The 23,465-nt window shown below is 42.7% G+C and overlaps 1 protein-coding gene across 1 annotated transcript in view; it reads right to left on the bottom strand.

The window, feature by feature from the left end:
• Positions 1-23,465, bottom strand: part of DNAI1 (dynein axonemal intermediate chain 1) — a 204,656-nt gene that overhangs the window by 149,953 nt on the left and 31,238 nt on the right. Inside the window, exons 6-11 of the mRNA XM_089498025.1 lie at positions 21,858-21,991; positions 20,631-20,750; positions 16,062-16,121; positions 11,669-11,803; positions 3,202-3,286; positions 2,109-2,226 (exon numbers count right to left, since the gene is read on the bottom strand). Of these exons, the coding sequence (XP_089354151.1) occupies positions 2,109-2,226; positions 3,202-3,286; positions 11,669-11,803; positions 16,062-16,121; positions 20,631-20,750; positions 21,858-21,991 (652 nt within the window). The remainder of the gene's footprint in view (positions 1-2,108; positions 2,227-3,201; positions 3,287-11,668; positions 11,804-16,061; positions 16,122-20,630; positions 20,751-21,857; positions 21,992-23,465) is intronic.

The following is a 23,465-nucleotide window of genomic DNA, read 5'->3' as shown; positions in this document are numbered from 1 at the left end:
AGATGGTATCTAAAGTGCTGAACCTATTTGGGGACAGAGGGTTCAGCCCCTTAGAGAGCACCTTTAAAGTTCAGACTGCCCTATTAACATGAGCCCACCAGTTCGTTTTAATGGTCATAAAATTACTTTCCCTCCTGAAAGCAATTGTAAAGCAGCTATTTATAAGCCTTAGCTATTATCAGGTGGCACTTTACACCTATTTTCATTAATGTATTCCAAAAGATCCCATTTTAGGCTGGCAAAATCATGTGCACATGTATTAAAGTGTCATACAGGGTTCCCAGGTCTCAGGGCCCAGCTGTGATTCTCAGGGCCTGAAATCTTTCCTTCATTCCGTGGGACAAGGGGAAGGAGTCTTGGGGTGAGAGTGCTACCTTGAAAGGTGTTTGTCACTGGTACCTCCAGGGCCAGTCATATTACACCTGCACTTAAAGAGCTGCACTGGCTGCCCATTCGCTTCCGGGCACAATACAAGGTGTTGGTAATAACCTATAAAGCCCTACATGGCCTGGGCCCAGGATACCTGGAGAACCGCCTCTCTCCATACATTCCGCCCCGCACCCTCAGAACATCTGGGCAGCAATTACTGAGGGTTCCAGGGGCCAGACTAGCCTCCACAATGAGGAGGTCATATTCCATCGCCGCCCCGGCCCTCTGGAATACGCTGCCCATAGAGCTCCGCTCGGCCACCTCCCTGGCCCAGTTTAGGAGGGAGCTAAAAACCTTCCTATTCAAATTAGCATTCCCTGAATCAAGTTCCAGCTAGCCCTCCCCCCTCCGACAGCAAGGGTTGCTGGCTGATGGGGTTTATTCTGTTTTTAGTAGTGTTGCGTAGTGTATTGTATTTTAATATGTATTGTTTTATACTGTATTATTAACTTGTTGTTCACCGCCCTGATCATTGGAAGGGCGGTATACAAATAAATTTTTTTTTATTATTATTATTATATCTGTTTTCCCCATTTTATTTCAACAGCATACTCTGGGCAATTAGGGGCTCGTCTACATTTGCCAAAATATTTTGGGCTGCTCCTAGAATATTCTGGTCCCAAATTCCACCTGAATTCCCCTCCCCCCCTTTACCTGCTGCAGCAAAATGTGCCTTTCCACATGGTCCCTGCAAGCCAGCTGGTGCCGCTGCTGCAGGCGTGAGTTGCTCTGAGGTCAGAACCATTTGCCCAACCTCATTCTGACCTCAGAGTGACTTGCACCAGCTGAGCAACTCAACAAGGATGCTCGCAAAGACCATGTGCAAAGGGAGCCTCCCATTGTCACCTTTTACTTAGAAAGGGAAAGGGTGGGCACTCAATGTTATGTAAATGCAACAGTTTGAATTATATCTGGAAAACCTGAAACAAAAGGTAAGAATTTTTAATGCAGGTCAAGGGGCCGAAGCCCCAAATCAGCTCCAGGCATTCTGTAAACAGCCTCGATGCAGTTCAGGATTCGGAGACTATGTAATATAAACAGTACAGAGCCAGCCCAGGGGGAATTTGGGGTATATGGGTAATGTAGACAAGGCCTATGGCTGATGGCTAAGTTATCGTTCTTAACAACATCATAATGTCCTGTGACATCAGAAAGTGGTTTTCTTAGTTTTTAGGTTTCAGCCTTGAAATCTTAGGGCCCAAGACAATCCTGACCTGAGAACACTAATGTCTGTTTTTATTTTTGCAAGCCTTCAAGTCATTTCAGACTTATGGAGACCTTAAAGTGAACCTATCATGGGGTTTTCGTGACTATTTTTTTTCTCTTTGGGTTGACCATTGCCTACCTGAGGCTAAGAGAGTGTGACTTGCCCAAGATCTCCCAGTGGGTTTCCATGGCTGAGTGGGCATTCCAACACTGGTCTCCTGCATTCCTAGCCCAGCATTCAAACCACTGCACCAAACTGGCTCTTACCCTAGTGTTCCATTAATATTAAAAATGGCAATCAGAGGCCATACATATACTGAACGGTCTACGCAATTTTCAGGAAGCCTGGTGTGCTAACAGTCGTTTTCCTGCCAACAGATAAAAATTATTCATAGGGTATCAAACCTGAACTGCTTTTGAATAATTCACCTGTCCCCCCTGCTCTGAATGCACACTGCAAGGCAACTACTCACCAGCAGAGGGCAGTGACAGCCAGTCTCTTGGCTTTATCATACTGAAACTTCCAGAGAGGAAGGAGGGTCCCCAGGTTGTCTCTGTAGTCATCAGAGGTGTCTTCGTAATATTTAAAATCTAGCAGAGGGAAACAACCGTGTTCGGATTGAGTTTTGCCTCTGTGCGGCTTTGCAGAGGTAGTCGGTGCAAATTCTCCTTTAGTCAAGCATGCGGAGGATCACCCAGAGTGTTACAACATTTGACTGCATGGCTTCTGATGGACGCTGTTTTATTCCTGTGCATTAATTTATGTTTTGATGTTGTTTTAAAATCTTTGAATTGTTTTAAAGTCTAAAATGCCTCTCCAGAATAGACATGATGTTTGCAACTAAAATGTGGTGTAAGGATATTCTTAGAATGGACAATGAACCCAGGACAGTTTTTAAAATGGTAAATGATTCCGCAGGCTCTTTGGGAATGAACAGATGGCCCGGAAATAATTTTTATAAAGATATAGTATCATCAGATAGAAGGTCCACACATTGCCATATTCCTAAATTTGTGTCAATAAAGGAAAGGATGAGCAGGTTTCATTCACCATTCTGTTCCACCTGTTATTGCCGTGTGGATTCATTACATTACGTTCTGCTTATCTTCAGGTATGAACGTGGATGAAGTTTAATATTAATGTCTGACTGGTGTGTTTGTTTATCACTATTTCCATGGTTATTATCATTATCAGCACCATCATCTTTTATTTATATCCCACCTTCCCCTCCAAATTGGAGCTCAAGGCAGCTTAAAGATTAAAACAAATACAGCACCATCTGTCTCCATGTGTGGTTGGCCAGTTTTTAGGATATACCTTCCAAATGGGTGCATGCATTTTTTTTTTTAAACCATGGTGCAAAAAGAATCCAGTTTAATTTGGAGAATTCTGTTTTGCATGGAGGTTTACTAAATGCATACATTCACTAGTGCCCACAGCTGGCAACCTAGAAGGGAAAAGGGTGGCGACTCGGTGGTGGGTCTGAATGAAATCAGGAAACCAGGCATGGAAGCATAGATTACACTGGCTTTCAAGAGTGCCGCACAACCCTCTAGATTCCCCACCTTGCGCAATATCATCAAAGGTGTTCTGGTTGACCATTCGCTCCACGATCTTTGCTGCCTTTGCTACCTTGGTGACGTCATCACTCTGTTGACCAAAACAAGACAAGGAGAGGAAAACGTGATGCAAAAAGATGAATGAACTATAACTGGACTTCCACACACATCCCTCTCTCTTTGGACAATATGTGAAGGGAGCTTATAGCACCTTTGAGACTAATTTGAAAGAAAGAAATTGGCAGCATGAGCATTCATAAAGTCTACTTCCTCAAATGCATCTGAGGAAGTATACTTAAGTCTACGAAAGCTCATGCTGCCAACCTCTTTCTTTCAAATTAGTCTCAAAGGTGCTACAAGGTCTCTTCACATACTGATTTTACAGATGAACATGGCTATACCTTTGAATTCTGCCTTTTGGACAATGCAATCCCAGCCAGTGGTCTTGGTGACTCCCACATGAATGGGGCACCACTTCAGAGAAATAGAACTCATCTCTGCTCTGCTCCCAGCCAGCATTCAGACCACACATCATTCTCCCTCAGGAACTGTTATTTCTCTGGCCAGCAAAGGCCAGTATGCCACGTTACACTGCAGGAGCAGGCTCTCCTCCATTAAAAAGAGAGAAAACGCCACCAGGAAGAAAATTAGGATGGCAGAGAAAAGGTTTCCAGTCTAGCTTTCTTCCTACACAGAAGGTTTTTTCACAGTAAAGAACATTCAGTCATGTGAGGCTGCAACATGCCCTCTGAGGTGGCACATGCTGATCCCATTAGGGAGAGCTAGCGGTGCTGCAGAGTGAGCAAATGCTGCTCAAAAGAATTAGGCAGAACAAATTAAAAGAAGCAGGCACAGAACCCTTTGCTTGGGAAAAAGAGGCAATTTTTAGAGTTTTCATGACCCTTAAAATGAATGAGCAACAAACACAACAGATGTCCTTTTTTATAATAAGATTTAAAACATTTATTAACGGGGGATGATGCGTTGTATGAATGTGTTTGTAATTTAATATTGAATGCATATAAAAGAACAGCCCTTGCTTTGCTCAGTCTGCATCTCCTGGACCCATAGTCAGCAATGATGATGATGACCATCACTACCACCTTGGAGAAATTACTTGCTTTGGAACTGGAATGCAACTGCTGGTTAAACTTGCTGGGGGCTTTCTGGGAGGTGTAGCAATGGGAAAAAACACTTTCCCAAGCTCTGAATATTTACTGTCAAATTCTCATTTGGCTTCTGATTACATGCCTTGGTTTGTCTTGAAGATCAGCAGTTGTACTGGTTATCAAAGACACCACAAGGAAATTAAATCAAATTAAATCAAATTAAAGACTTAAACCCATCAGGAGATACCTTCAAATGAGAAACTTCCCATGACAGGTTCACCGAAGCCTCAACACTTCTCTGACTGGGCCGGTCACTCTTTCCAGGTGTGACTTATTCATTATCTTACCAAAATAAATCTTCAGGGGAATTGATGGAGTAATTAATCTTCTTTTAACATCCATTTGGAATTGATTTTCCCAGCAAAGCTTGCTGACTAGTAGGCTCTTTGAGCTCAAGGAGGGGCTTACCAGCACACTAATTCCTTCCTTCTGGGGATATTTAGCGACATTATTTTATACAACAGCAATAACATTAATGGGAGCATCCGTTATGACTGTGTAATGGTCCGGAGCTAGGAAAATAAATGTTCTAGGCCAGACATGGTACTCATTTTCTCAATAAAAGAGCATGTTTATCTTGGAGCAGGAGCCTGCCTGCAAAATATAACTCTTGTTTCATGGTCTTTTAATTACCCAGAAACAAACAAAGTACTGAAATAAATAGTAACCCCAAAGCAAGGCTCTCTGGGAAGCTGGTATGAAAAGAGCTCACAATATCAAAAATAGATATGATACAGTCCAGAAATGTGACAAGGATCATTAAAGAGGCTGCTAATTTCTCAGTGGGATTTTACAAGGGCCAATATGCCAATTTGCAAATGTTTCCAAAGCCAACACTGCTGTAAACTTTAGCTTCTAAAGGTTGTTCCTGAACCCTACCACAAGTCACCAATTGTACACCTGAATTCTCTTCCACATACAAAACCCCCTGCTCAAACAAAACAAGTGAATCAAAATCAGAAAGAAAACTAGAACCCTTAAGAGGTGGTTTTATGTGTGCGTGGAGTATTGTTATGTAGGCACAAATTCAAGAATGGAACCACCCACCTGCCTCCTGAAGGGCCTCACACAAACTAGTGTATCACTTTGTGCATAGGCAACTTACCTGTCATAAAATGTAGCGGATCATGTGTGATGGGTTATAGAGTAAAGCTGATATTGCTAGGTCATGGCGATTTCATACCCAGGTGCTGAGATAAGGCTGGGAGGCAGGCATTATCCAAGCCTCTTCAAGGTCTTTTCTGTGATGATATTCCATTGTAACAACAAAGAAATGAGGCGGTATGGGAAAGTGGGGAGAAGTATCGGCCTATACAGATGGGCGGCTCCCACTGCCCGTTTTTGCTGCAGAAGGAGGCCACGGCAACCAGATGGCATGACCTCCAGTGCTCCATACTTCTCCCCACTTTCCCATACCACCTCATTTCTTTTTGCATCCTGACAGGCCCTAATGCATAGCGCCATTTGGGTGCTGTGCTGCATGGACATCATCATGGCACGCACCGTGTGAATAGGTGCATGCCATAATGTGGCTGGGTGGTGGAACTAGGCCTTGGAGCATGTAAACACTCAGCCCTAGTTCAGCCCTAATATGCATGCAGGCTGGCACAAAGTGCTAGTTTGTACTGACCCTATGTTTATTAAGTATAACACATAAGAATTAAGTTTGCCTGAAATGTAAAACTGTGTGTAGTTTAATTAGACAACTATACCATTTGCTGGCCAGTTCTGACAATGAACTGAACTGGATCAACAGTTTCCTAATAAAGGTTTTCTGAGTTTTAACTACTGAAGTCTGATTTTCTGAACTTGGTCTCCTGCTGGACATGACACACTTTTTCTAGACATCTAGATTGACTCACAAAGAGTTCTAGAGCAGCAGTTTTTCCTCAACCTTTTTACCCAGGAGGACCCTTTGAAATAATTTCCAGGTCTCAAGGAAAGAGTAAGAATTATTATATATACAGCTTTTGAAAAAAGTTTATTTCTTCCCAATCAGGGTATCTCACATAACCCCTTGCAGCTTCTCACAGAACCCTAGAGTTCATTGGAACCCTGGTTGAGAAACTTTGCTCTATAGTATGACTTAATCTTTCAGCTTTTATTGCTTGCTTAATTTGGTTGATTAACACACCACTGTTCTCCCATGCAGGATCCAGGGAATGGCTCTTCTACCAGGTCAACACTCATTGGCTGTGGCTATAGGATGTGAGGAAGCAAACCACATGGGCAGGAAAGGCTCATCACTGAGAACCATGCCAGAAATACACTACAAATAAGTGCCTTCAGGTTTCCTTAGTCCAATGTCCTCAGCCAACATGGTCAATGGCTGCTTCTGTGATGAACTGTAGGCAATTGCCCTTTCTGCTCCCTTATTATTCTATTAGTTACTGATGCAAATTAATTTTTTGAATGTTTCTGAGGCATCGCTTCCTTCCAGTGAGTGACAACTACACACACTTGAAACCACATTTGACCTCCTGGCAGTCCATGCTGTGGGACACACTGCACTATGCACTGGTTTACTCTGCCCTTGGTGGATGCTTGACTTTAGTTTCCTTTAAAGAAGTGCTGCTCAAAGAGGTAGTCCTTGGATGGGTGCTTGACCCATGAGCCAAAGGCTACCAATACACAGCCACTTTCCAAGACAGTAACAAACTGTCACAGCCAGTGACATAAATATCATGCGAGTCCCTCACGGATGGGTGAGTGTGAGGGTGGAATGGCAGTCAAAGTATCTCACACAACCCCTACCAACTTCCAGAGCTCTAAGCCATGGCAGCTAAAGTAGTGTCAAACTGGATTATTTCTGCAGTGTGCATGCAGCCTACCTGTATGAGACGTCTCAGCTAGGAAGGGTTTCGTTTATAAGAAGCACTGCTCTAAAGATGAGTAAGGGTGGCATCTGTCCTCTCCAGTTGGATGGTACATGTCTTGCCCCTACAAATTGTAGCCTATAAGGACTGGCTAGTATCCAAAAGTACAGACAACAACAGAGTCTTACAACACCTTAAAGGCTAACATTTAGTATGCAATGAGCTTTTGTGGAATGCAAGCTACCTCGTCCGTTACATGGAACGTTATGTATTGCTTCAGGTCTACATACCTGGAAGCGGAGAAATGCAAACAGTGAAGCAAGAAGGAAATTAAAGACAGAAAAGTACCTGCAATGGCATGACACCACAGCATACCTGTCAGTCTTTAAGACACCACAACACTCTTGATGATTTTCTCCCCCAACAGACAGCTATGCCTCCAGAAATCCCAAAGTAGGTTTTTCCCTCTTCTCTAAGTGATCCTACCACTGTCTGTTAAAAAGGCAGCAGGAGAGATTCACAGAAAGCTCTTTGTCTGCCAGAGAGAACCAATTCCCAAACTAATGTGCCAGGGAATTCTGGGCGATTCCTTCCTTCCTAGATTTATTTGAGACAACATGCTGTAGCGTCAGTCTCTCTCTCTCTCTCTTTTCCCTCCTTCCCTCCTTCGTGTTTTTTTTTTAAAGAATGAGATGATCAAAAGAGCATTGCTAGTTTCTGCTACCAAAGGCAACAGGACCTGTTAGTAAAATAGCATATTGATCAGGTACCATAAGATGCTTGCACTGCTGGTAAGATTTTTTCTTCTTTTCTGCTTTTTAACATGCCATGAAAACTGATTTACTTAAATTAAAACATTTCTACTTTTGCTTACTGTACTTTTGTGGCTGGGGACGCTTCCACTGACTATGGATGCATCCGCACAGCAGAAATAACCCAGTCTGACACCCCACTAACTGCCCTGGCTCAATGTTACGGAATTCTGGGGTTTGTAATTTTGTGAGCCATTTAGTCTTCTCTATCAGAGAGCTCTGGTGCCAAAACAAACTTACAGTTCCTGGGGTTCCATAGCACTGAGCTATGGCAGGTAAAGTGATGTCAGACTGGATTATTTCTGCAGTGTGCATGAAACCTACTTGTATGAGATGTTTGAGCTAGGAAGGGTTTCTTTTATAAGAGTGCTGAATTCCCTGTAATTATTGGGCTTCCTTTTGGTTCTTTGGGGAATTTATTGGACATATGCAGGTGTTCTCACCAGCCTGTTCAAAGTCCTAAACTGCTCTTCATATTTGTACCTTGAAAAGCTGGTGTTTACAAGCAGTTGGTGCCTACAAGCTTTGTAATCTGGTGGCAACTGTTTACAAGCTTTGTAGGGTCTTCTCAGCTGCGCATGGCACACATAATAATAATAATAATAATAATAATAATAATAATAAATTTTATTTGTATACCGCTTTTCCATAGATCAAAGCGGTTTACAGACTATTAAAACCATTACAAACCATCTCATAAAAATAAATAAAATCCAATAATACATTCATACAAATGTATAAACTCTAAACACAATCCTTCAAGAGGGTGGAAGGATTGTGTTTAGAGTTTATACATTTCATGGAAACTGATGTATCACTCCCAATCTCTCACAACCTGGGCATGCTCCTGGACCCTTTACCATGCCATATTTTGGCTCAAAACTCTTCATTAGGGATTTAATTCTTTGCCAATATTCTTCTGAAAAATAGCAACTTTTAGCCACTGCCTTCCTACTGCAGGAATGTCTACAAAACCCATGCAGTTTTGTGGAAGCCTATTTGCAGTTCAGGACTTATTCTGAGCCAAATTTACATGTAGTCGCTTTTGTGAATTTTCTGCACAAAAAATGTTTTGTTTTGTTTTTCGCTGCCGAAAGTGCTGCTTTCTGCAGGTAAAATGCTATTTTCTGCACAAAACAACCACATGCAGATTTTGTTCAGGATAAGTCCCAAATTGTGAAGGTTATCCTCAGTCCAGAATTCCTCTCTTCAGGGATTCTGAAGACTCAAAAATGATTTTTGGCCATGTTTTCAAAATTGTCCATCCCTGCTGTCTCTACACAAGACTTCTGCTTCCCAGGAACCTGGCTTGGTGAGAAGGCTGCAGCCATCTTCCTGCCAGGGGGGGCATCACTGGGGGGGGGGTGTGGACCATGCCAGGTGACAACCAAAGAGCTATGTGACACTACTGCTCCCCAAACATCTACCTTTTGGCAGAAATGGGCTGTGGCATTCACCTGTATCCCTTTAAAACACAGAAGAGATGGTGTGAGTGGAGCAAATCTCAGTGGGAGGAGAAAGGAGAGAGGGCCCAGGTTTTTAAAAAATAATTTAAAATTTTGATTTTTAAAAATTCTTTTTAAATTTTCTTTAAAAACATCACGCTTTACCAGACTTTCACTTTAACCACATGAAACAATGTCCATGTAAATACAGTGGGATCTTGGTATCTGCCGAGATTTGTCCCAGGACACCCCGTGGATACCAAAATCCATGGATGCTCAAGTCCCAGTAAATACAGTGGCATAGTAAAATTGCATCCCTTATATAAAACGGCAAAATCAAGGTTTGCTTTTTGGAATTTATATATTTTAAAAATATTTTTAAGATATGGCTGGTTAAATCCATGGATAAAAAAATAATTGGATATGGAGGGCTGACTGCATATTTAGGCTGTGTGTATAATATTGTAATTTAAATGCATCAGTTTTTTTTTCCTTAGTTGTTTATGTCACAACTATTACCATTACATTCAGTGGCATTCAGGAATTACGTTTTCTGAGTAACATTAGTACAAAAAACCTTAGTAAGGACTCTGTACGGTGAAGTGTGGGAGGAGAACAATGGAGGGGGTGACACCATGAGTTAAAGCACCAGGTAACACCAATCCTAGTGATGCCACTGCTTCCCACCCTGGATTACAATCAGATCTTAGATTTATTATATTGCCTGGGCAATGCAGAATCTTAGTTCTTCCTAGAACAAAAATTATAATAGCCAAAGAAGGCAGAGGACAATATCTTAATCAGATAAATATTGTGTCCCTAACATATTGAGATATAAAGCTGAAGACATCTCACATTTTTTTATTCTGCCAGATTGACTAATGACTGCAGAAATATGGCTATGACATATGCCCAAACTGACCTCCTGGGAGTGCAAACTTCCAGGCAGAAAGAGGCTGTCACTAAACCCAGTCACCCTCCTGGGACTTTGCTAGAATTAACAGCAGAAAATAATCAAGGGGCAAAGGCAAGACGCAGGCCCTGCCAGCCGAAGTGCCAATTTCAGACCTGCTGGGGAATTAATGGAGCGTGTAGAGGAGGCTATAATGGAGCCCCCTTGGGGCACTTCCTATTTCCTTCTAATTATCGACAGTATTTCTGGCAGCCTCATCCTTCTGAGCCAATAACAACAACAGTGACACATGGCCTTGTCCTCATGTGCAAGAAGGCACATTCTCGCAATGGTCCAAGGGAGCCTCAGTCCCAATTGAGGGGACAGACTATTAGTGCTAAATAGGCCTCTTTGCTTTCTTAGCCTATTGGACTGGAGAAGCAGGAAACTTTCTCACATACATTTTGGAAATCATATGGGTGGGCAGGGGCTCCAAAAGTAGCCTACCACCAAGCAGCAGTACTACTAAGGTTCTGGCATACAGGTACAAGTCATCTAATCAACAATCCAACCAATTCATACATTCTTCTTTCCACGATTGTGTGCCTTCTATGTGCCTAGGTCAGTGATGGTGAACCTTTTAGAGGCTGAGTGCCCAAACTGCAACACAAAACCCACTTACTTATTGCAAAGTGCCATGTTCCTCTGGCTTTCTAGTAACAAACTCTGGCAAACTCTCTGCTGGGGCGACGGAACATGTGCCCACAGAGAGGGCTCTGAGTGCCACCTCTGGCACGTGTGCCATAGATTCGCCATCACTGGCCTAAGTCATCTGTCAGCTGATGGTGACCCCACAAATTGTATAGGATATTCTTCAGCAAGGAACACTTAGAGTTGGTTTTGTCTGTTCCTTCCTCTGAAATAGAGCCTACAACACCTGGTATTCATTGGCAGTCTCCCGCCCACGTACTAATCAGGACTGACCACTGCTTAGCTTCCTAAAGGGTATTCAGGCCCCTAGATGGGGAACTATAAGGGTTTTGTTTGTGTTGTGCACCTTCAAGTCATTTCCAAGTTATGGCAACCCTAAGGCAGACCTATCATGAGATTTTCTTGGCAAGTTTCTTCAGAGGGTTTGCCATTGCCATCCTCTAAAGCTGAGAGAATGTGACTTGCCCAAGGTCACCTTGTGGGTTTTTACATGGTTGAGCCAGCATTTGAACTCTGGTCTTCAGAGTCATAGTCAAAGACTCAAACCACAACACCATGCTGGCTCTCTATAACGATAAGGGTACAAGGCACCATTGTGAATCACCACCACTATACAAAGGAAAAGCACCTGAGATTCTAGCGAAGTTAATTTTCTTCCCCTCATCAAGTCTTCCTTCTTTGTCACTGGGGCCTTTTGTTTTTCTTTCTCCTTTGACTTTTCCAGTTTCTGGAGTTCCTCCATGTAGGCATCATAGATTTTCCACTAAGAGAGATAAAGAGCAGATAAGTTTTCCAAGTGGCTATCGCAGAATCAGAACTGAAAGTTACAACAAGCTAGTGCCACCCTTGGTCCTGATTTACGATAAGTATACTTTTTAACACATTCCCCAGTTAGGGCTCACTCAATCTTCTTTGAAAGAACTCCAAGAAAAAAAGGATGAAAAGCACAGAAGATGGGTGATACTCTGAGCATACAAAAGGCAAGTGGCAGTAGGAATGGGATGAGGATTAAACAGTAGCACTGTATTCATCCAACAGCAGAGGCAGTGGCAAGCTGGAGTGAGAGTTGAGGTGTCTATCTAAGAGAAAATGAAGATGGAGGCAAACAGCAAGATGAAGAGCTGGGCGCAAGTCAGTGTGGGAAAGTGGCAGAGTGGGAAAGGAAACGGAACGGAAGGGAGACAGAAGAACGGTCAAGGAGACAAGCAGAGAAAGTTGGCTGCAGGAGTTGGGAACTCAGCAAACAAGGCTAGAGTCTGAAAATTGCTAGAGGTGGATGTATCTGTCAGTTTTGCTTCCTTCACATTTCCTTTCCACCTCCTATGTACAAAAATGGGCAAATTTTGGTGAGCTCTTATCAAAAGAAACCAAATGAGATTCTTAGCATGTGTAAGAAGTTTTACACAGAGAGCTCAGCTGTAATGAGTTATGATTGATGTAGTTACTTGTAGTGAGGGTATAGCAAAGGCACACCTCAAAATTAACAAAGTTGTCCTACTGGTCAAAGAAGTAACCTTCCTAGCCACTAACCTTGGAAAGGATAATTTTACTGGGATTTTTCAATTTGTATTATGTCCTAATGGATTTTTAAAGTAAGGAACAGAACAATCAAGGAAGCAAATTGCTTTTAAACAAGGTAATGAATAACTACAATGAACTGCTTTACAAATACTAATTATTAGGAAACAAATAACTCTTAAAACAATTGTTCTAAGCACTGCTGATATGTAGCTGGCAACAATGAAAAGATCTTCAGGAAAGGAGATACCACAAATGTGGAGAGGAGGAAACAATCTATATGTCTGGGAGGAGTGGAAATATACAGCTTCAGGTGGCCTACCACAAGAAAACTCTAGCTCTTATCTGGGGTTTGTACCATCACACTCCTGATTCAAATCCAGTGGAGTTCTTTTTATGGTCAGAGGAAAAGAGAAGAAGGAGCAAACAAACAAGGAAAGGAAAAGGGTTTAAAAAGCATTGCTTTGTATAAGGGCAGCCACTTGAAAAAGGGCAGAAATCCTGTACCTTTAACAGTTGTGTGACATCAAAGAGTACAGTGCTCCTGTACCTTTAATAGTTGTATGATGTCAAAGAGGACAGGGCTTCTGTATTTTTAATAGTTGTGTGGTGTCAAAAAGGACCGGGCTCCTATACCTTTAATAGTTGTGGGTAAAGGAGAAATTTCAGCAGGTGTACCTTAATGTCATGCAACAGCTGCTGAAATTCCTTCTCCACAACTATCAAAGGTACAGTAGCCCTGTCCTCCTCTTTATGTGGTCACTCTATTTTATATTCATAGAATCATAGAATCATAGAGTTGGAAGAGACCTCAAGGGCATCCAGTCCAACCCCCTGCCATGCAGGAAATCTAAATCCAGCCTCTGTTTAAAGACCTCTAAGGAAGCAGACTCCACCACTCTCCAAGGGAGTTTGTTCCACTGTCGAACAGCCCTTACTGTCAGGAAGTTCCTCCTAATGTTCAGGTAGAATCTCTTTTCCTGGAGCTTGCATCCATTGCTCCGGATCCTAGTCTCTGGAGCAGCGGAAAACAAGCTTGCTCCCTCCTCAATATGACATCCCTTCAAGTATCTAAACAGGGCTATCATATCACCTCTTAACCTTCTCTTCTCCAGGCTAAACATCTGAGAAGAATCTACTTGAACACCCCAAGTTGAGATTAACATCTACTCACCAAAGAGCATTCTTGGCTATGGCCCCAACGATTTGGAACAACCTTCCGGAAGAGCTCCAACTCATTCCCACCTTGGATGCCTTCAAAAAGGCGCTGAAAACATACCTCTTCCGGCAAGCACATCCTCCTGATCTTTTATCGACTCAACAAGTTCTCTACCTCCCGATCAGGAGTCTACCTCAGGCTGTGATGAATTTTTATATTGTACTAATTGTTTTTAGATGGGATATGGTTTTATATTGTGATTTTGAATAATTGTTATTAGTATTATTGTGTTTGTATAATTTTGTTGGAATCCCGCCTCGATCCGTCGGGAGAGGCAGGACAATATAAATAAAACCTATTATTATTATTAAACATCCCCAGCTCCCTGAGTCGTTCCTCATAGGGCATGGTTTCCAGACCTTTCACCATTTTGATCACTCTCCTTTGGACACGCTCCAGTTTCTCAATGTCCTTCCTGAATTGTGGCGCCCAGAACTGGACACAATATTCCAGGTGAAGCCCGACCAGAGCGGAATACAGTGGCACTATTACTTCTCTTGATCTAGACACTATACTTTTATTGATGCAGCCTAAAATTGCATTGGCCTTTTTAGCTGCCGCATCACACTGTTCACTCATGTTCAACTTGTGGTCTACTTGGACTCCCAGATCCCTTTCACATGTAGTTTCATTCAGCCAGGTGTCCCCCATCCTATATCTGTGCATTTTATTTTTCCGCCCTAAGTGCAGTACCTTACATTTCTCTGTGTTGAATTTCATGTTGTTAGCTTTGGCCCAGCTTTCTAGTCTATTCAGGTCATCTTGAATTTTGATCCTGTCCTCTGGGGTATTAGTTACTTCCCCTAGTTTGGTGTCATCTGCAGATTTGATAAGTATGCCCCCAATTTTGTCCTCCAAGTCATTGATAAAGATGTTGAATAACACTGGGCCCAGGACAGAGCCCTGTGGGACCCCACCAGGCACTTCTCTCCAGGATGAAAAGGAGCCATTGTTGGGCACCCTTTGGGTTCAGCCAGTCAACCAATTACAAATCCATGTTTGTATGAATGTTACCAGACTGGAAGGAGACAGAAAGAGGGAAATGTGGGGTTTTGTTCAACAGTTGAATTCTCCACTATATTCCACCAAAGTTAACAAGCTGCTCCTCTGAATCACATACAACTGTCTGAGGAGACGTCTGCCATTTAGCTGGAGCTCTGCATTTATTTCACTACTCCAATTACAAATGCGGGTGTGTCATTAGGGACAATTTGGGCGTAATAAAGAGGCACCCCTCTCTCTTCTTCCATTTTCTCCAACAAGGGAGAGCCATGGAATCCATACTTTCTCTTATGTTCTGCATGTCAGGTATAACAAACAAATCAGCAGTAATTGAAACAATTGTCACAGGAACTAAAAGGAAAAATAAATCAATTCAACTTCTCGGCCACAATAATTTAAAAAATAAAGCAAAATCCTATAACGGGTTGACCTCTATTTCCACACTTCAGTGGTAAAGTTCACTTCTCTTAATGGCATTATGTTTCCAAAAAGGTAGATTAAAGAGACAGCTCCTGTCCTTTCAGCTCAGATACACTGGGGAGATTCTGCAGTTCAGCATCATTGGAAAGCCCTTAATGGATGTGTTTTCATTCACACCAGCCACTGAAACTGGCCTCTATGTTTTATGTTGCTGACTATCATTTGGTCTCCTAGTGGTAAAACTCCTCGGGAGTTAATGTCTTTATCTGAAGCATTAGAAAAGGCAGGCTGCAATCCTATACCCCCTTGCCTGGGGATCAGCCCCATTAAAGTCAATGGGGCTTATTTCTGAGTAAAGATGGATAAGCTTTGTGCTGTTGACAATCTGCACTTGTAACTCAGTGGATAAGAGGCCACTATTGTGGGTATTCAACCCTTTAGAGAATCCAAAGCTGAAGACAGAGATGACCACTGGGCCACATGGAGTGAGAGGGATTAGATCAGGGATAGGCAAGGTGTAGCCCTTGGGACACATCTAGCATTTAAAACCCCAAAGAGTAGCTCCTGAAGGTTCCCAGTAGCCCACCAAAAACAATGTAAAATTTTAGTCCAGTTGTAGGGGGAATCTTTGCCTTGAAACTAGTCAAAAGCAACTCAAATCAGCCACAAACAGTCAAAGACTGGCTAAAATAAGAGAAATTGCATCTCTTCTGGTGTATTAAAACAGATTGGTGTGGTCTACCAGGTGGTCAAAGGGGAGAAAAATGGATCTCACCTCAGTTGCCTACCTCTGAATTAGATGCATGGACCCCCTGAGCATGCCCAGAGTGAACACAGATGACTTAGCAGGAGGAGCATTTACCTGGTTGGCAGTATCAGAGAAGGTGGCTCTGGGTGGAGGCTCCATCTGACATGCCCTGTCCTGAAAGAAAGCATTTTAAGCAGCACACAATTAATATGGTTGTTAGTGGGCATCCCTCCCCGAATGGTGCTCAAAGCATGCCATATGGAGAGGGGGGTGACTTGCCAGGGAAAGATGGTCTGTAGGACTGTGGGTAGGGCAGTAGAGCATATCATCCGTTATTTCTTTCCCAACTTAAGAAGAGGGGTCCTCCTGACACTGAGGAGATGGGGGGAGGGGGAAATAACACAGAATTGGGAATTGTGTGCATTCACACATCCCACAGTATTGGAATTATGTGCAGAAATTATTCTGCACAGAAATACAGGTTGTTTTTTGCATAAAAATATGGCATTCTTTGCATGAAACTCTCTACTATTTCTATCATGAAAAAATAGTATGTTCTACACAAAAAGCTCCTCGCTATCAGTTTTGCACATGTGTTTCTGGGAACAGGATTTATTTATTTTTTGGTGGGGTTTTTTTGCATGAGAAGGATGTTTCTCACATAAGAATACTACAACCTTTGTGCAAAACCCCCACATGCATTCCTGCATAGAATAATTTATGGAAACATTTTGGGATGTGGGAATACCAGTCAAAACTATGCAGAAATATTCTTTTTCGCCTGTAGTAAGGAGAAAACGATGGAAATTGTTCTTCCTTGCAAGAGAGAACTAAATAATTGAGTGTTCATATCCCTAGCTGTGAGTGTATTGCTGGTGCTTCAGCGTTTACTATCTATGCCGTGCATTTTCTTCTTAAGTAGAGGTGATGTTGATATGACTTCATGTTCACATGAGTTCAGAGTAAGGAAATCCCCCTTGATAAGAGTCTAGAAATGGAGGTATCATTTTTGCAAATTTGCTGTGAGTTTGCTTCAGGAGAATAGTTTTATAGTTCCCCTACTCAAAAATGTGCAATGAATTGTGTTGTAATTTCATGGAGAGGACAGGATCCCCATCTGACCCACAGGTGTCATTAGGGGGTGTGGATAGTACACCTGGAAGGACTGGCATGGCTACAAGGTGAGTGAGAAATGGTGTCACTTTCCTTTCTCATTCACCCAGCAGCCAGACCCCAAACGGGCCTACCAGATTGATTGATTGATTGATTGAAATTTTATTTCTATACCGCCGTTCCCACGATCACGGCAGTTTACAAACAATACAAATACAATACAATACAAATTAAAAGAAAACAAGTTTAACAATGAAAAGTACCCCAGATAAAACCAAGCATAGCTATACATCATTAAAATCCATCATAAAATCAGTTAAAAATTACTAATCAATCTAAAAATACAATACAATACAATCCACGATACATAGGGGAAAAACAATCAGGACATGTGAGGGAAGATGCCGCAGTGCCACTCCTTTGGCAGTGGCCACTGCTGGGAAAGACACTGCCTTCCATTTGGAGTCTGGCTGCTGGGCAAGTGGCCATGCCCAGCCCCAAATAGACCCTCTGAAGGCCACAGCAGCCTGGCCAAGTAGTGCCCAGCCAACTGGGAGGGCAGGTAAGCAAAGCAGCGGTAGGGAAGGCAGTCTGACCCCCCTCGCAGCCCTTTATGAAACCGGTCCCAGGTGACACCAACCTCAGTGATGCAACTGATGTGACCCACACAACCCCCTTCCTGTGACTTCAACCCTTCTCCCTTCAGCACTGGGCAGGACACCCCTGTTCTTATCTCCTATCAGTGATATGAGATAAAAGAGGACTTAAAGGCATTTAAACTTACAGCATACTACTCTCTAAGTACCTTTAAACTGAGAAGGTATTTAAAGGTTTATTAATTTTATCCCACCCTTTCCCCAAAACTATGACTCAGAGCAGCTTACAATATTAAAAAACAATACAATTAATATTTAAAATTCACCCTGCAAGCAGAAACTGTGTAAATCAAAGAAATTAGTTTTTAAAATCCATCTCTGGCTCTGTGCTCCCTTTCTGTGACTTTGAGTAGACATATACAGATTTAGACTGTGCTTTGTATGCCTGAAAACTGATTTACTGGGGCTTATTCTGAACAGGCATGAATCAAAATTCAGCAGAATTACAAATCAAAGTAATCACAGTATGTGCCATGCCTTTTGGAGCATTGCGTACTGCCCCAGTTAGAGATGAGATGCTTGCTGTCCTACAGCAATCCTCTGCAACCCCATGGGACTCATTTCAGCCTCGGAAATATATTTTTCTCCTCAAATCCTTCAGCACAGTTTTTAGCTGTACCTCTTTCTTTCTTTCTTTCTTTCTTTCTTTCTTTCTTTCTTTTAAAAAACTTCTCTAAGATTATTATTCATCTTGCATATTTTTTCATCATTCTTGTAGAACTTTCAGGTTCTGAGGAAGTACACCTTTGAACAATGGATGGTTGAGAGAAACAAGGGAAGCGTTAATCGTCACCTTTTGGCTTATTAGCTTCTCTGATGGATGTGGCTAGCCACTGCTGGGGTAAAAAGCCAGGCGGCTTCATTCAGCAAGGCAGTTCTAAATTAATGTCCTTCCAGATTCCTTGATGTAGAAAGGCCATTCAGAAAACCTCTGCCCTGGTCACAATTTGATCTGTTTCTCCAGATACAGTTTAGGAAAGTGCACCAATTATACAAGAGAATTACTGAATGTTTTTAACAGTTCTATGTCGATGAGGGAGGAGGTGGACCTCTATTTTCACAGATGATCCCAATCTAGCCCATGGAGGGCCCTCAGATGTTCCTCACCCACCCGGAAGCCCAACCCTTTGAAGTGGGGGAGATTCACATGCCCAGTTGGAAAGGCAAATGGGGTGACAGAAATCCTACTGTTATTTCCAATAAGGCATACAATTTCACGGCCCAATGCACAGCTCCCTTCCCAATGACTGAGGGCAGATCTTCACATCTGGAAAGTCTTTGAAAAAGGAAAGGGGAACTTGTCCAAAGAGTGATGCTCTTTCAGTCAGCAAGTATGACTAATACTCTTTCTTGTCCAAGCATATGCCAATGCCACAATTTCTTCTTGTGGATTGCTTCTAAGAAACACTGATCTGGGACAACCACATTGAAATAGATTAGGAAATGGATCAAGATGAGTGCAAAAGAAGATATACTGCTGTTCAAAGGTTGTGGGAGGATTTTACAGCAAAAAAAGCTCAGCCCCTTATCCAAGGTAGCAAGCCCCAAACCTCAAGGAAGATTGTCTTTGGAAGCCCTGGTATCTTTCAGAGTTGAGTGTGTGCATCCTTACTCAGCAACAAGGCCAAAGGTGCAGTTGAAAAGTTATATCAAGGATGGGAGTTGTGCAGCCCTCCAGATGTTGTTAGTTTGCAACTTCCAGCAGCCCTAGGCAGCATATCCTATAGAGAAGGGCTGCATGATTCCCATCCCTGGTTTACACAATGCGTACATGTAGCTAGACAAGGGAGATGGCTGTGCACAAAAACAAACATTTTCTGGCCCATTCCTGGCATCTAGGCCAACAAGTGGGAGAAGAGAAGTTTACCATTTCTCAGAGGCATCTCTATCATAGGTTTTCTTGGCAAGATTTATCCAGAAAAAGTTTGCCATCGCCCTCCTCTGAGGCTGAGAGAGTGTGACTTGCCCAAGGTCACACAGTGGGTTTCCATGGCTGAGTGAGGATCAGGACCCACCTGGAGTCCTAGTCTGACACTTAGAACTTTATCACATAAGACTAAAATGTGGGATTTTAACAGGATAAAAGCATTTTGGCTGATACTTATCACACAATGTCTTGTCCAATCAGCTGCTGCATTGCATTCCCTTCGTTATTGTAGTGCACCTTTTCATTGATGGACAAAACCTGTCTATAGGCTTTGCAACCATGGACCACCAAAGCACTAGCATGTGGGAAAATGTGATAAAAGATAATGCCAAACCAGTATGTTTCCACTCTGAAACTAGTGCGATTGTGGTAGGACAGCAAGCTGGCATAATAAAGCCTTTAAACTACTACAGCAGGGGTAGGCAATCTTTTTGAGCCGGGGGCCAGGTTGCTGTCCCTCAGACAACTGGGGTGCCGAAGCAAAAAAATAAATAATTAATTTTTTTTAAAAAAAAAAATAAATATATAAATAAACCAGGACAAATGTAGGACAAAATTTTCAAATGGAAGACACTTTTTTAAAAAAATGGAGGACACACAAAAAAATTTGCTGATTTTTTTAAAAATGTTAATATAAATGCATGTTTCTGAGGCTTCTATAGACAATTGCCCCCCAAAGGCCCCGGCGGCAATCGGCGGCAGGACCAGGCTGGGGCCGGTCCCAAGGCCTCGCCGGGCCGCATCCGGCCCGCGGGCCGCAGGTTGCCTACCCCTGTACTACAGGATGCTGTCTTCTACCAAGAGGTCCTACCACACTCACTATCCACTGGATCCCAGAAACTGGGCTCCAGAGTAGCAGCATTACTCTATGCTATTCAGGGTCAAATGCAAAACCTGATAAATCTCCATGATATAATCATTTCCATCAGTGAGTAACCATAGAAGAAGAACCTCAGGGGCTGTGAAGGACCAGCACTGACAGCCTACCCTCACAGGGTTGTTGAAGGTCTGAGAGGCTCTCTCGCTGAAGTTAAACTGGTTGGTGAGCTTTCGTTCTTGCACTGGCCGTGGACGAATCTGTTCTTCTTCTTCTTCTGGGGCTGGTGCCTAAAACAGAAGAAAACAGGGGTGAGCTGAAGATTGGCATGAGACACATATTTCAGGGTGGATATTCTGTGTACAGTTTTAGAATTTAGGGGAAAGAACCCTTGATTGAGGGACTGGACCTCTAATAAGCCTGACGGGGAAGAACTGGAAGCTCACTGTTTTGACAAAAGCATCCAGAGATGAGCAATATATGTGACAGATCCCTTTATCTTGCTTGGTCCCAAAACTCCAACTCCAAAGGATCCTGCCACTCACCCTGCCCCTGTTCCTCCAGTTCTTTCCTTGCCATTGTATTACTGGGCTGTAGGGTGACCCTGTAAATGTGGACTTGTGGTTATGTTGTTGTGTGGGTTCTTTAGTTTGGTATGTGCCAGCTAGAGACAGGTTTAAAACAATAATAGAAATTATATTCTCATACTGTGTTTAATAGATTTATTAAACACAGTATGAGAATATAATAAATTCTAGTATTCTATTCAATATGCTCCCCAACATCATATAGGCAGTTCTCCCTTCTTGTTCAAATCCAAAACTCTGTCTCCATTAGCTTTAAACCCTGTCTGTTTGAAATCAAAATCCTGTGTGTACTAACTTCAGACCCTGTCTCAAATCTAAAGCCTGTATGCAGTAAAAATTGTTATTGCATTTTGGTTTTGCCGGAGTGTTGTTTCAGCATTTTAGAGAGAAAGACTCAATATATTTTAATAGACAGAGGCTTGACTCTGGAAAGATTCAGGCTGCTGTGACAATGCAGAATTAATGCAGTTTGACACCACTTTAACTGTTATGGCTTCATCTTATGGTATCCAGGAATTTGTAATTTGTTGCGGCACCAGAACTCTTTAACTATAAGACTAAATATCTCACAAAACTATAAATCCTCCCAACCTAGAATCACACAGTGTATGTGTGTATATATATATATATATATACACACACACACACACACACACACACCACTCACTTCCATGCCAGCATTCCCTGAAGATGCCGGCCACAGATGCCGGCAAAACGTCAGGAAAAACCTTTCTAGAACTTGGCCACATAGCCCAAAAAATCCACAAAAACTATGGATGCTGGCTGTGAAAACCTTTGACTTCACCTTACCGGTTCAGCAGATTTTTCTCCTTCTCCTTCTCCTTCACCTTCTTTTGCTTCACCTGGTTCCTCTTCCTCTTCCTCTCTAAGTTCTTCATCCAGGGCTTCAAAGTCCACCACAACAGATGAGACAGGACCTGCAGCTGCAAACAAAACAGACAGGGAGGGAGATGAACTGTTTAAGGGCTCACAGAGTCCCTTATCCTTGGAAATGCTGATTCCTCTCTTTTTTGCAGACAGAAAGAGGCACTGGACTGGCCCTCCATTTTCCAGCCAGAAAGACTGGAGCAGAGAGACAGTGGCCCTGTCCAGATTTCAAAAGTTGCACAGCAGACTTAAATGGAATGAAAACTGGAGAGGGCTCCTGTATAAAAGAAGAAATTTCAGCAGGTGTTGCCTGATGGTGTGAGAAGCTTCCATCCATTTCTTTATTTATATCCTGCCTTTCTCCCAGACTAGGACTCAAGGTGGTGTACAAAAGGCAGAAATTTACAATAAAAGCACATATAGTTAAAATATATATTCAAACACTGAGATTAAAACAATATCAAGCTAACAGCATAATGAAAACATTTAAAATATGACTTTAAAGCAAAGATTAAAAATAGTACAGCACCCTAAAGAGCTCTTCCCTCATTAACAGTCAAATCTCAAAGGCTTGTTGGAATAGAAAGGTTTTAACTTGCTACTAAAAAGAAAACAAGGAAGCAGCCATCCTAGCTTCCCTTGAGAGGCAATTCCAAAACATAGAAGCAATCACATAAAAAGCCTTCTCCCACATTTCCACAAAACGTGTCTATGTAGGCAGTGGGATAGAGTGAAGTGCCTGCCCCAAGGATCTCTGATCTGAGGGAGGCTCACATGGGAAGCTAACGTCCTTGAAAGATATGGTCATAACCAGCAAAGGAGTTGTGCCCAGGGGGGAAAAACGGCAGAAAGTGGTTTCGTTGCAACATGGAAGTTGTGTGCACCCTGTAACCAGCAGCTATTAGCAACACCAATTTTTCATCCAGACAACCCTCTGTTCCTTGCTCTCATTTTGAATGATTCCACTCACCTTTCTCGTTTAGCAGAAAGTGAGGGGCATGGGATAAACCCCCATGAGTCCCTTTTGCATCTTCCACATCAGCCTGATATGTCCATGAGGCAGGAGGGATAAAGGAGCCCATTTCTCAAGCCCCATGATGACTTTATATGGAAAGGTGTCATAGTCATACTGACCAGAGCCTCCTCTGCAGAATGCCAACAGGTAGGCAATGGAGGGTACTGTATCTATCATTTGGAGGTACTCTTGAACTCAGCTTTGAACCTGGAGGCCCAGGTCTCTGCAGTGATGAGGAGTGCTTTTGCACATTTAAAACTTGTGCACCAAGTCAGTGGTACATGCCTTGGTTACATCCTGTTTGGACTACTATAATGCGCTGTACTTGGATCTGCCTTTGAAGAGTGTTTGGAAGCTTCAGCTGCTCCAAAGAGCTGTAGCCAGACTGGTAACTGGGGCAGGTTACAGAGGCCACACAATGCCCCTGTTGAAACTGTTCCACTGGCTGCCACTTTGTTTCCAGGCACAATTCAAAGTGTTGCTTATGACCCACAAAGCCTGATATGGCGCAGGTC

The sequence above is a fragment of the Sceloporus occidentalis genome, unplaced genomic scaffold, assembly GCF_023333645.1.
Source record: "Sceloporus occidentalis isolate IW3139 unplaced genomic scaffold, rSceOcc1.0.p SCAF_1, whole genome shotgun sequence".
NCBI lineage: Eukaryota > Metazoa > Chordata > Lepidosauria > Squamata > Phrynosomatidae > Sceloporus > Sceloporus occidentalis.
This window is presented reverse-complemented; position numbering and strand designations above follow the sequence as displayed.